The sequence below is a fragment of the Brienomyrus brachyistius genome, chromosome 11, assembly GCF_023856365.1.
Source record: "Brienomyrus brachyistius isolate T26 chromosome 11, BBRACH_0.4, whole genome shotgun sequence".
NCBI classification, from domain to species: Eukaryota; Metazoa; Chordata; class Actinopteri; order Osteoglossiformes; family Mormyridae; genus Brienomyrus; species Brienomyrus brachyistius.
In genome coordinates this window covers 3,154,652-3,169,763 of record NC_064543.1, presented here as the reverse complement: position 1 = coordinate 3,169,763, position 15,112 = coordinate 3,154,652, and the positions used below count along the sequence as shown (strand labels likewise).

The 15,112-nt window shown below is 39.1% G+C and overlaps 1 protein-coding gene across 4 annotated transcripts in view; it reads right to left on the bottom strand.

Annotated features, from left to right (window-relative positions):
- LOC125704097 (CD276 antigen-like) overlaps positions 1–11,978 on the bottom strand; it is a 43,316-nt gene extending 31,338 nt beyond the window's left edge. The window contains exons 1-3 of one of the 4 annotated variants that reach the window (XM_048969425.1): positions 11,632–11,978; positions 10,047–10,092; positions 8,298–8,383 (exon numbers count right to left, since the gene is read on the bottom strand). In XM_048969425.1, the coding sequence (XP_048825382.1) occupies positions 8,298–8,340 (43 nt within the window). In that variant the 5' untranslated portion in view covers positions 8,341–8,383; positions 10,047–10,092; positions 11,632–11,978. Of the gene's footprint in view, positions 1–8,297; positions 8,384–10,046; positions 10,093–11,054; positions 11,170–11,631 lie in introns of those variants that run through there. The other 3 variants (XM_048969428.1, XM_048969427.1, XM_048969426.1) reach the window with 3 other exon arrangements.
- Between the last annotated feature and the right edge of the window lie 3,134 nt (positions 11,979–15,112).

The window sequence follows — 15,112 nt, the reverse complement described above, 5'->3', positions numbered from 1 at the left end:
TGGAAGTGAGTTTGCACAATAAGGTACCCTGTGGCCATTATATGAACATGCAGACCAATTACTGGACCGATGGACATGGAGATGGCTGCTCATGCAACGCACATCCCCCTCATTGTGGATTGAAGACATCAATTGGCTTTCTCCAAACTAAAACCTGTCCAGATCTATACAAAAGGGTGAAAGATGACTCATTAGATCATATTTTTTTCCCTTTGTTCAGTATTTGTACTGTAATATCTAAAAACAAACAGTTAAAACATGTTTATTATACAGGAAATTTAGATAAGTTTAAAACTGGTAGCCCTTCGTATGGCTCAGTACCTGAGAAGTAGCTCTCAGTTTCCAAAAGGTCGGTAATAAACTTATGTGTCTTTGCATACTGAACTTGAATACAAAATTTCCAAACAAGCCAAAAATTCCAGGTTTCTGAAGCTGACAACATACAGTTCTTTTGAGACGGGGGTGATTATTGAGTTGTATGTTAAGTACAAGTGTCTATTATCGAGCTTTGACTTTCAGCTGCTCTTCCTGACACTGACTTTTTTATGCTCTAGGTACCTGCAAATCAGACACTGAATGCTTTTGAAACTGATAGTCGTCTCATATCAAAGAACTGATCGTTATACTTATTTCAAAGCTGACAAACACTACTATTCAATCTAAAATCATTTCTATGCAGCTGTTTGTTTAGCCTTTTCCATGCGTCTTCCATTATTTTGTCTACCCTGTATAAATGGTGCAGTGTGTCAGAGGACTTAAGGCCACTGAAGTAAACATTCTTAATATAAGGTACTAGCAGATAAAAACTGAGAACTTTAAATTTAATAAGTGTTGAATGTTTAATAAAAAATAAAGACACACATATACTCACTAAATCAAATCATTATCTGTAACAATGCTTGAGCTATGGATATTAACCTGATGAGTGGGAACTCCACTTTCATTATCATGGCGGGATTCTGCCATTTATTGAGGGATTTCACTATGAATAGCCTGAAAACCTTTGATTTTCAAGCTTTATTTTTGTAACTAGTTTACTGTTTGTAGGCTTCTATGAATGAAAAAACTGGAGGGTAAAATTGACTTTAATTTCGGTAGTCTAATGAGTGGTTTTAAATTCGCACATCGGTATGGTCCATGTATGAATCTCGTAGAAGAGCTCAAGGCAGCAAGGAGCTCTATGAAAAAAAAACTGCCTCAAGAGAAGACCAGGGATTATCAGACCACTTCAGGGTGATGGGAATGATGGCAAAATTGATAAACAGAGAAATTTTAAACACGCATTCCCCCTCAAAGAGTACTGGGAATTGATTCAACAAACATCCAGACAAAGGAACAGAGACCCATGCCAACTGCAGATCTTTAGTCAGAGAACAGGAAATAGCACGAGAGAACAGAGTGAAAATTAATTAAAAAAATAAATAAATAAACCATTGTCTGTTAGTTTATGAAACAAGGAAACAGTCTGCTGATCACAGCCCCCGTGCGACAATGCTGTCGCTCACCGGTTCCCCAGCAGTGAACATGGTCTCAGCGACCTGTGGATCCCCAAGAACGGCTGCCTCTTTGGGTGTGTCATACTTCCCAGCAGCTCAGATGTGAAGAGCGACGGTGACTAAGAGCTCCGGGAAAAAGTGGCCAAAAGCACAAAAACACTTCTCTGTGTGTCTTCAGGATGCAGGTGGGAAGATATTGCGTCATGACCTCCCCCACAATGAACCAGTGGTCCCAGAACTAAAATGAACAGTGGTCACTCTGTGCCACTTTAATCCTACAGTCTACACAGCAGGCAAAAACCAGGAAGAAAGTTTACAGAGGATTCTCAGAATTGCCACAGACCCGCATGGCTCTTAAATCTTGGAATGTATTCTCCTCCTGGAGTAAGATCATCCTCTCAGATTAACTTCTCGGTTTTAGTCACGTCACAAAGGTTTTTCGAAACAGCCCATGTTTAAAAAAATAGCCATCATATAATTATATTTTATAATTATAAAATAAAATTGAAGCTAAATCTGACTCAGCTTTAAAAAACTGGCTAAATATCCCCCAGTAATTTATACCTCATACTTACAAATACCACAGGCAATATCTTTTCATTGTCATATTAGAAAGTATCTCCCCTGTTCACAGCAACGAAAAAATGCAGTTAACGACCTCTCACTTCCTAAATACCAGGTAATGAATGAAATAAACCAAATCAATGACATCCAGTGCTTCCTGGTACAAAAAACAGCTTAATGGTGCAATTCATTACACTCTTAAGAGAAATAAAATAATGTTTGACTTCCACAATGTTAATTAAAACTAGAAAAGATGCTATTGGAATCACAACAATGTATTTCCCAGACAGCCCTGTCATTTCCTCCCCCATCTAATACATACTCCCCCCACACCCCACAACCTCTGCAGTTTCTAAATTTACTAGATGGATCAACAGGAAGCGTGAAAAGCCAATAAATATGTTTCTTTCCCCACCAATTAGGTGGTTGACTGAATTTCTTTGGGTATGTCTTAATGTCCATGTATTAAAATCTACTTATTATTTACATACTTTATGTTTAAATATTTACATTCTATTTATTTCTCATTTGTACTTTGTCCAACATTTCCGTGCCATAACAGTAAGAACTGTAACGAACACAGCCGTGATATACACTGAGCCCTGGAGAAAACTGAACTTTTTTAAAACTTTTAGTACACAGTGTATTACATTGTACATACAATCTAGTTTCACATGCCCACAAAATACTGAATCAAGCTCACTAAATGCCTAAAATGTGCACACAATTTACTTTTTTTGTGCTCTCAGTTTGCCATTTCAAACGAATTAAACCAATTAATAAAGATGTCCTCACGTTTTGGTTAACTGTGTTCTTGCCTAAAGGAAACTTGCACACAAAACCAGAACCTGAAGTGAATTGTTTGAACACTGTGGGATTTTATTAGTATGTCTCCCATTCCGACTCCATTGTCTTATTCTCCTAGACCTGTCACAGAGTTTCAACCAATTTTATGGTGCAAATTAGGGGTTAAGGTCATTTGATTTTTAGTACTGCATACTTAATACTTAAAACTTCTTAATGTTTATTGTGCCACATTTTATTTCATGGTGATTCGCAGTTTTGTCGTGTTATAAATGTAGGGCACCTCTTTCAAGCCAATTTTAATTATTTCTCAGTTGCATTACATTCAGAGTTCAAGGAAATCCACTGTTAAAAAGTCTAGTTGTTTTAAAAAAAAAGTTCAAGAAATGCATGATATTTCCAAAGTTAATGAGAAATCATGTTAAATTATTGTGCTCTCAATACCAGCCAAAATAACCCATCCATACATCCATCTTATCCTACTGGGTCGTGGGGGGTCTGGAGCCTATCCTGGAAGCAATGGGCATGAGGCAGGGAACAACCCAGGATGGGGGGGGGCAGCCCATTGCAGGGCACACTCACACACCATTCACTCACACAAGCACAAACCAGGGTCCCGGAGGTGTGAGGTAACAGTGCTAACCGCTGCACCACCATGCCGCCCCCACCAAAATAACCATGTTTATGATACTGTATGTCTTTCTAGCAATTAAAGGTGCACGGATGCATTGTGGTAAGTTGATTATTAGGGTGGCGTTTCAGGGCATCAAGCTGTACCCTCAGAATTTATGAGCACAGCACCTTTGTTACTGCAGTGTGTGTCTTCGACAACATGCACTATTGGGCTTTTATACGAAAAGAGAGAGACTGTGTACCAGTTACGCAAACGGTTCCATTTACTCCAATATAAGATCGCACAACATCTAATCACAAAGGTGCACTGTGGCACGCACATTTCTGAAACTCAGAACGGCATGGAAAGGTTAATTAATATCCAAAAGTGCTACCTGATGATCTTCGTGCTATGACCCTTTTGGGTAACTCGCCTGTGTTGTAGCACAGAACGCCCTCTCTGATGGGTAAGCTAATCTTCGTGCTGCAAGAATTTTGAGAAACACTTCTGTTTTGTAGCACAAAACTACTTATTTTTACAAGCTACCATAAAAATAGTCAAGACCCTGAGGTAGCTAACTAGCTAGCTAAGTAAAAAAAATAATGTTAGCCTTAGAGATGCATAACATATTGGTTAACATATCTCTGTCGGCCGAGACTTGTTAAAAATCATGATATCAGCATCGGGCTGATATATCAATCATTGCCGATATGTAAACTCTGTCAACATTCAAAGTTAGCAGCACCAGAGCAAAATATCCAATTAGCAAAATAATGCGATGACTGCACTGGTCAATCAGCAATTTTCTGTAGTGGAGGACAAGTGATTACGATGGCTCATTTATCACTCATAAGAGAGCACAAAGTACCAGCCCACAACATGCCTATAATTCATTATTAAAGCTGGCCTGCAGATCGATATTTCGTTTTCCAGCTGTCATCCAGGGAATACAATAACAGAAACGCTCTCTAGCCCTCGCAGCATCATTAAGCGGACAGCCATGTAACGGCATGCAAGAAACAATCACCCCACAGACCGGTCAATGTAATTTGTTCTGGAAACCCCCTTCATTTGTTCTTCAAGGTTTCCATTTTACCACTAAGCATGAAGACACTCCAAGGGAAGCTATGAGTGCTTTGCTGCATTTGGTTCATTCAGCAAAGGCGAATAAACTGCGGAGAATGAAATAACTCAAAGAATAAGATTGAAATTTTGGGAAAAAGATCCATAAACTCCCATCACCTAATTTTCATTAGTATGTCCTTCAGATTTATGTGGTACTTTCAGATAAGTCACTAAAGATTAGAACATAAAATACAGCTATACTGCTGTACATCTGACAATATTAACTCTCAGACTGCTATACATTGAACAATCTTGACAACTCGCACCCATTTAACTGGATACGGCTGTTTTAAAAAAAATGCAGGCACGTGAAATGAATCTCTGTAGAGCTCTGCGTTTTTGTCATTATTTGGGAGCATGGAGCACATCAGATCTTTCTGGATGTTATTTCCTGCTGCGGCATGTTATTTCATTCATGAATATGCAAATTAGAGGTAGTGTCTAGCAAAGCAGGAGATTCACAGCCAGTCTCCCTTACTCACTGCAAGATGCTATTATGACAAAGACACCTCCACCTGGCCCCAAACGAGACCATATAGGAAGCAGGGTGGAGAGTCAAACCGATAGGGATGCATATACCGGAACTTGCAGTTTTTCTGCCCATTGGCTGTCAGATTAGGACTGAACTGATATCAGCTGGCCAAGAACAATTGGTGTTATGAATGAAAAACCCACTAAAAAAGCACTGATAGTACCTCTTCAAACATGAGCTCTGTCACTGGAGAGAATCGCTATGCTTCCGGAACTAAGCACTCTCACTCTTTGATTGTTAGTCCTACAATTCAGGGTTTAGCTCTGACAGAATGTGCATGCTGTTATATATGGTGAAGACCAAGGGAAATTCCTTTTCCTCTGAGTTTTATCTATAGCGGTTAGATATCGGCACCGTGAGAGACGTTTACTATCGGGAGTGGATCTCTTCAAATATGACAAATTAAAAACCGAAACCGAGCTAAACATACAAACTCTCTATCTTTTTAATACTGAAAAAACTCCCTCACTAACCAAAAAAAAAAAACAGACACAAAGAGTGAAAAATAAAAGGCACCCCCATTCTGTCATGGAGTGGGCGGGGGTGCAAGCGGAAATTAATATTCGATGAAGGGTGAAAAACAAACACAGAAATTTCAGAATGGACCAGGCAAACTCCCAGTCATGCAAAGTCAAACATAATACAAGAGTTGTTAGTGAACAACTGAGAATGGAAATATTGCCTTATACCAAACAAAAACTTAACTGAAACTGATTTCTTCTTGTGTGGGTGTCTATGTGTAATCTGTGCGTGTGTGTGAAAAGAGTGAACGGACAGTGTACTTCAAATTTGTTCTTGTTTTAAAGTTTGTTTACTTGTTTTGAAGTAGGCTAATAGTTTAAGCTATAAGTTGCCTTTATTTATATGAAGACTGTGTTTTTCCTATTTGTTTGAGTTTGACAAATGCAGTAACGCACAACTTAAAAGTATTAAACTTAAAATTTTCGAACCAAGAAAATTATATCACCAAGTGTCATTGAGTATTATAAGTTATTTTAAGTTTTAGCTCCTTGAACTTTGTATAAATATCAGAGGATAAGTACTTACATCACCCCGACCCTATTTCAAATTCATTTTTATGGCCAGTGGGAGATAATTTTGTTAAAAGAGATGACCTAGCCCCTTCTTTCAGAGGTGTCCTTGTATGACTGATGATTAATAAAAATTGGACAGACAATTACATGCCCAGCATGTTCAGGGCTTCACCTACATGAGCAAAATGTGCAACAACAAGGATTATAGGTCAGGAGACGGGTGTATTAGGACTGCATGCTGCTTAACACGCGATATAGCACACAGCTCTGCCGGTGTGCTTTATTCCTCACAGTACAACACTGGTACCACACAATACTCAGCTGCACCCCCCCCTGTCAACACACACAAACATATAAAGGTGAAGGCTGGGAACCACAAATCACAGAGGCTCACATTTAGTACCGAGCCTTCCATGGCATTGCAGTGACACAGCACTGGAACCATACTGACACCACCTGGTTGTAATGTGTCATTGCAGTTCATGTGAGAGGAAGCTTTTAGAGTCATTTTCCTTCACTTTCCAGTCTACTGTGTATTAACCCTCTTCCTGTCTTGTCACTGGAATCTTCTCCCTTATAAACCCCCACTTCTCTATCTCATAGTTGTGTTATATGGTTTTGTTTGCTGTCCTGACCAGAACAATTCTTACAATCATAACTCATATATCGTTTCTACATAACACACAGACCTTCGAATCCTTCCTGTCGCATGATGGCCTCTAGTACATGCAGTTTGGAGGATCAGTTGCTACACTTCTGCTAAGCCCCCTCAGACGCCTTTACATATACCTGAGGTCAGGCACTTCGTTATTAGATGACACTTCCTATATACCTGAAGTAAGTTCACATTTATTTATCAAAAGCTTTTGTGCAGGATAATAGACATGACAGAAGAGAGTCAGACAGTAGTCCCCAAACAGTTTCGGTTAAGGGACCTTGCTTAAGGGCTCAATCATATCATCACTCTACCACACAGGATCTGACCCAATGACCTTATGATCACAGGCACTAACCTGCAGAGCCACGCTCCGACCCCCACTGGCAAACCACATCACTACGGTGCTAGGTCACACGGTGCATATGTCACTAGTGCCGCACTTCATTCATAAAATCGTCTCTGTTACTCTGCACCTACTCCTCAACTTTACTCCTCAACTTTCTCCTAATTTACTGAATGCAAAAAGGAATGCAACAGAAGTCTGAGGATTTTTGTTTTCAGAAGCATGATAAATCAGCACAATGCACATTTACGGCACCCAAGCTTCTCTTGCCTTCCATGCCATTCTCACTGTCTTCCTCTATGCTCCCTCTCTCTGCAGAAAAATGTCATTATCTGGGAGGCCTGCTGTCTCATATCAAGTCACTAACCTGGTAATACACTCCAGTGACCGGATAAGAAACAAGGTGCTAAGGGGCTTAAATGATAAGGGCATCACAATCGCCGGAACAGAGAGTCCGCCTGGAGAGGCATGGCAGTAGCGGGAGAGTTAGATTTAAGGTAAAACAAAGAACCTGAGCTTAGGGTGAAATTAAAACCTGAACCAACACAGCCTCTGAGTAATACAAAGGCGATTATGAAATTTATATATCCTGCTGACCAAAGGGCCATCATTTGTGTCTACAGCGAGGCCAATACTTCCACTTCTAAGCATTCTGAATACCTCTGTCTGACATTTCGTCTGGTAATTGCAGAATAAATGTTAAAGCAGATGTCGCTGCATGAGGAACCGAAATCCTTTACTGCTTATACGTTATCAATTCCATACAACATGGTAACCTGAGCCATTATTCCCAATAGTCAGGCAGCATGTCACCGGGCACATCTAATGCTCTTAGTCACTCTAAATACCAGTCACTTGGGCACTTTTGAGTTACAAAAATTCAGTTACAGCCGAATACAGACATGCTTGCTGCACAATGAACCGCTATAAGCAATTTAAGAACAACTCATGTTTTAACTCTTTTTGGAAAAAACTGGCAAAAAAATGGCAGAACCTTTGGAAAGGTGACCTCAGTGAGACCAACTGAGGCCTGTCAACACAAAGGGGATATTTTCAGATCAAAACTACTGACACGAACCGACGGTGACGGCCCTCCTCGGCGGCTGTGCCAAGGCAGACAGTACTCACCCACAGCACTGACGACCAGCACAGCTATCAAAGGCACCAGCATTGTTATTCTGAAGACCGCAGGAAAACCCTCCTCGAGCTCAGCACTGGAAAAGAAAAACAAACAATCTAGCTATAGTTCAACTTTAAAATGTCAGGATAACAAAATACACTGATGATATACTGGCCAAGAAAAAACAGAAAATCAGATTTATTGAAGTCTAAACAAGCTATTCAGATTTTAAAATTATGGATTGTATATCTTGTATCTTTCACTCTCCCTATAATAGCCATGAAGTGCTGGAAAGTTCGCCAATGGTACTTGTGTATAAGCCACTTAGCAAACAAAGTACAGACAATTTAGAATACTTTGCTCAATGGGTATTTCATTAGGTACCACTGTATGGTAACAGTGTAGTTAGGACCTTGCTTCTCCAGAACAGCTTCACAGTTTGACAAGCTGTGTGTTTGGAGATTGCTTTCAGCACGCTCTTGTCATGTTCTGGATATCTTCAACGATTCTGGTCATGCTCCTCTGACCTTTCTCCTCAACGAGGTGTTTCCAGGAGGATAGCTGGATGGTTTTTTTGTGTAAACTCTGCCTACTGTAGTATGTAATAATCTGAAGGGGATGATCATTTCTGAGATGCTGGAAACGCTGTGTCTGACACTAGCAATCGTACCACATTTACTGTCACTTAGTTCACACATCAGTGCTCAGCAGCAGAGTAACTAAACCTGTTGACTTTGTCTGCATGCTGTATGCATTCAGTTTCAGCCAGTGTTTATGTTAACAAGTAGATGTACGTAATAAAGTGGCACTGAGTATATATCACCCAAAACGCACGTCATAGGAATTACGAGAATGTTTGCCTATTCTGCTTGCGTGTATTTTACTACATGTCAATATGTTATTGCTGGGGATGGGAAATTCAGTAAAAAATACAGTGGAAATAAACAGGAGAAAGGCATAAATTAACAAGATCAGTCTTGGGATTTTGTGAATCGATACTGAATTGTCAAAATTAACACTGCAACTGATCATAACATCGATATTTAATACAAGCCAATGAGGAGTAGCCATGGGAGGAAAGAAGCTACAAGCTAATGAATCATGATGTATGAAGACATGCCTTCAGTGTGTTGGCCTTATTCAAATAAAATAATGACACAGTAGAATGAGGCTAATCATATATTACAATGTAACAATTTTTTGTTGTATCCTGATATATTACACCATAAACCTGAAAGAAGGTTTACTATCATTTAAACTTCACTGAATATGTTGCTTGCAGCATGCTGCTGAAATAAGGATGCATCAGTTATTGAGGTGGCAATTCAACTGCATGGATCTGTGACATCAGAATTGATCTGAATTCCCAAAACATAAGATGACAAGGAACGGTTGATTAATAGGGCTGCATGATATCACATCACGATTACATGGCGCATGTGCATTATAGATGAGAACTTCATAAAGCATTCACAATGCATAATACATATGGCTATATGTCTTTCAACAAAAAAAACCATTGCCATGTTTATAATGATTTGTGCGCGCATTATTATTTGTTATGAATCTGGTTATAAATCACTAAAAACATGGGCCTTAAGTGTTACCTTCAAGTTAAGTGAACGTATCTCTAAACAACTACGGCAATGAAGAAAACAAAACAATATAGTAACAAGCATTACCAAAACAGTAATACCACCCGACCTGCACTTTGACATTCATACCAATTTAATTAGGAATAACATTATTTTGTTTACCTTGAAATTCTAATTCCTTCCCAGTGTTTTTCCCAAGCTCACAGACCTGTTAAATTTCAAAGAGGTAATTAGGACATCAATATGGCACCGATATGACTGAGATGCCAGGTTATCATACAGCGTCTTGCACCTGACTCTAAAACTGTAAATCTACACTATAGTTATTTACTTCTAATTTATTCATTGTTGTATTACTGGTCTGTCGAATGTCAGTGTTAAAACATTTTCTTACACAAACAAATTTTGTAGCAGCTAGTAACCAACCACAAAAGAAAAGTGGTTCTTTAAAAAGCTCTAACACTGCAACAAAACATATTAATCTCAAATAAAACTACAAAGCGATTACAAACCCATTCTAAACCTTATTTTACATGATGACGTTGCTTTACAGACCGCAGCTTTTTAAGGCAGCGCTGCACATGGTTTTGAGATCAGGCCATAAAGACAAACCAAACACACACAAAAAGCATTCAAACAGCTTAAGTTTCTAAAAATAATGTGGATTCAGTATGATTTTGAAAGATGTGTAGCGAACACAGTTTGTTCTATCTGCTGATCAAGCTTTAAACAAAGCTTAACCAAAGTGTTTTTGCTAACGATCTGTATCAAAGGTTAGTGCAAAGATTAGTACATACTAGGAAACCCTTGCTGGGAAAAACACAGTCACTCACTCACACACACACACACACACACACACACACACACACTTATCACATAACATCATCCTGAGAAATTTTCATGAGGCCAACTCAATCCCATATAAACAGCTGGTCTCAAACCAAAAGTATAACTGCACGTCTTTTTATGTCAAAGGGGAAACAAACAAACAATGCAGGAAAATGTACACAAACGAACTGTCAAAACGTGGTTACGGTTATGAACGAAAGAGAACGACACGTCCATATGACTGATACGCCCTAAAGAAAGAGGATGCGGCAAGAACCGCGCCAACATAATTCATTCATGAGAGATATAACTGATGTGTGGAGAGATTCACAGAATACCCACCCATGCTCACTTCTTTCTTGAAAACTTTTATATGAATGGCCGCTTGCATACAGACACAATAGGATTAAATGTGCCGTCTCTACCTGCCATTCCTGCTGACCCCAGCTACTGCTTCTCTTACTGACTCAGTTCTAACTAGCTACATTAGCCACGAGCATAGCCGCTACTTTTTATTCAGAGGAGCATGTATACCTTTTTATTTTTGTCCGCAAACCTAATCCGCTTGAACAGCTGGTCGTTAATAGTCCCTGCATTGCAGTTTGATATATAATGTGATATTTTACTAGATAATATTTCAAACTTCAGGCAGCATTTTCGTGATTAACGGTCAAAAAGTATATAAATAAAGTCTTCCCAAGCGGATCTTAAGACCACACTCCTGTATTTTGCGTTCCACCTTATTTTCAGTTTACATTGGTATTTTGTCACCCGGCCGGTCCCGTTACTTTACAAAGGCGATACCGAGGAGTGTCCCGTTTTATGGCGTTTTACCAGTTTAAGGCCCCGACCTTCCAGTTCCGCGGAGAAAACTATCACTTCTTTTATTTTAAGTATAAAATTATACATGTATACTTACCGTGTCTGGAAAACAGACTTTCCTGTACCCGCAAACCACCAGTTAGACGGAGGTGGGATTCAGAGATCAAATAATTCCAGACTTAGCATTACGGAAATCATTATTCTTTTGGATGTGCAGATGTCCCGGAGGTACAGTCCTTAAGTTCTGGTCATTTTCATACTTTTAAAGAGATACGCTTCTCTTCCAGACGATCTCTAACTCCTACGCCCTGTCGCGAAGCGTGCGGCTCTTTGTCCCAGCGCTGTCGCGGTCCGGGCAGCGGAAGGGGCTTCGAAGAACAAGCTTCCACAATTTCACTGCTTCTTAAATCCATCCACGTAGGCTACACGCAGGAAATGGTACATAAAACCGTGCCACTCCCTAAAACGGGAAGAAAATATTCCTGACACTTCAAATTAAAGGCATATGAAGTTATACATTTTATTGAGTTAATCTAAAACGTGCATTAAGATTATACGACATGGCTTTACAGAATTCTCCCGTCGGCCTTATATTGCATTGGCTTGATGAATTGAAATATCACATTACAAAAGTCTAAGAATATTCCGAAATATTGTAATTTTGGTCAAAATTCCTATAGCTATATGTTTTACTGTCTGAATGTACTAATTTTTTAAGAAACTTCAAAATGTATTAAACATAGAATTTGGAATCCATAGAATATCAGTGACATTTTCCCAAGTAAATGTTGCGTTTTTGAGCAGCAAATATCAAGCATTGTCATTCGACTAAATCAAACAAATGACGATGGACAAGTTACCACCACCAACCACTTCCCATCTCCGCCGTCCACAGCTTTGATCATTGTCACCTCCCAGCCCCCGCTTCAAGGAAACCCTTCCATCTATTTTTACATCACTTTTTTCAGTTTTGTTTTTAGTTTCACATTCTTTTTATTTTTAAAATTTTTTAATGACTCACCTAACATCTTTCCATGCAGCTAGGCTGCTGTGTATTAGTAGACAATAGTAGGTTAATTTGCCAATTGACCCAGATTTAATAATTAAGAATGTTATATTTTCATACCATATAGACAAAAAAATGAAAGTCATTATCTTTAGCGGGTTTTGAAATATGTCATTCTTACCTGTAGAGTTGGCACTTTCATTTTCACTACATATTTCCTGAAACTTCATTTATGAATTTTATTTATTAAAATCTATTGACAAAACATTTAAGCTGTATCATGACGTGCACGGGTCCGACTAAGAGACAGCATGCAGTGGTAGTGGGCCATAGAATGCATTCATTCATTAATTCATTTTAGATTTTTCACTGGTATTTACATAGCAGGTATGTGAACTTAGTTTGGTCGAAAAATGTCCATTAGTGCCTTTATAGATTCATTTACAATAATTCGGTCCGAGAATGAAACGTTTTCCCTTATTTGGTGAGCTCATTATTATGTTCAAGAGCTCTGCTCTGATTGGCTGGTTTACAGTGAGGCAAGAAAGTCTTAGAAAGGTTAAAACTAGAGATAGATTACAATTGTGGTTTTATGGGATGGAAATGTATCTATACAAGAATGTTTTGGATAGATTTATCAAATTTTATTAGTAGGAAGATTGGAAGGAAAGTAACAATTGAAATGGTTGACGTTTTTATTCATTTTATAAATGAGGGGTTACATTATTCATGTGATTCAGTTATTTATTGCACACGGAAAATTCCACATTCATAAGAAAAAGTTTTAAGATCTAAATCCAACTTTTTCCATTTTGTAAATGAAATTAAGCATTACGGCACAACTTTAGTTCAGTGTAAAAAAAAAGCTATCAAACCGGTAAAATTGTGGAAGAATTTGGTTTTCTTGCGTATTTTTTTTCTTTCTCTTCTCCCTTCTCTCTGGCTTTGTTACTGTTTTATGTATTGCATGACAGTTCCTTTGTTGATATATTTTAATGTTCTTCATTATTAAAAAAAATAATAATAATAAAATAAACATAAGTCACTATGGGTGTGAAACATGAAGTGTTTAGGCATCTAACCGCATATGTTCAAGCCTGTATCAGAGGGGGAATCGAATGTTGAGCAACAGCCAGTTCCTCAGAAAAGCAAATGGTTATTCTAAGCGGCGGTTTTGTCATCTAATGTTTTCTGGAACAATTTGCCGGACGTAATGTAACAGTCCTGCTTCAGCACAGATACAACGTTAGCATAATCCATAACTTTGTTTTCAACATTGTAACAAGAACATTGAAATGGCTTTTCATTTCACGCAACAAATGATTTTACGTAGTTTACTGCATCAATTAGATATTTGTTTAGCTAATTAAAAGTAGGGTACGGGAAGAAAAGTGCCGACGTCCCCGTCACGTACAGCCTTGAAGGGCCCCATTTTCACTGTTGTCCACTGCTTCGTTCTTGCGCATGCTCATTGAGCTCGCAAGTGCGCCGCCGTATGTTAAGGTTGGGGGCGTGGTTAAGATTGTTACGTAACAGTGTAGGAATTTCGGAAAAATTCGTTTCACTTCCGTCTTTTACATATTCAACGAATTATATTTGAAAGAGGGAACAAAAGTGATTGAGATTCAGCTATACTGAAGTAAAGTCACATCTTGATTCTATGGCACCAAATTATAAAACAGAACCAAATCACCAGGCACAGCCCTGAGGGGTGCATTACAAAGGTTTACTACCTTAGCGAGGTCTCTTGAGGCTTACTTCCCAGTCCTAGGTATTATGAACCGTAGCTCACTTTTAAACTGATTGTATTGCTATGGTACACAACTAACGTGCTCCAAGCATGTTTAAGTGCAGGCTTTTTGGTTAAAAGACACTATACTCTTCCCAGTCAGCAAGGTACTCCTTATGGCCCCAACAGCAGCATCTGTTACTGAGGAGCATCCAGACATGGCCAGCTGAGTAACCCCCAACATCCAGTGCAGGCGGGGGTGTCTCATTGGGAGTAGTGTCTGCCGTAGGTCCTTAGATCACTGGCGTAAGTAGTAAAACATGGAATGAAAATGGGTGAGCAGGAATGATAATGGAAAACTGACCATCCAGTACACCTCAAGAACTTGGCGCTTAAGTGAAATCCAGGTCCTTTTCGTTGAAATGGAAGTTTTCAAATCCTGTCCCAGCTCAAACTGTGCTTTCTGACTTGGATTAGGTGGTAACCCTAACTGTAGCACAATACTAACGATCCCTCAGTAAAGCCTGATTGTGGAGACCTTTTTGTTGTTAATTCTAATACTGTTAAATCACACACCCTTACTTGCACGTGCAGGGTAAGGGGACCGTGTGGACCAGTGCATGCTGGGACTGTGAGAGGTTGAAGAATGAGAGGATGAGACTGGATAGTGAGGGTTAGGGTTAGTAGTGTGATGAAGGGTGTCTTTGCTAATGGGGTATCAAACTAATGCCAGACACAGGGAGACACAGCTACTGTAGATTAGAGACAAATACATTAAAAGTAGGTGTCTCCAGACTTTTGACTGGCACTGTAGATTTGTTTGTATAACAGCATCTGCCAAAT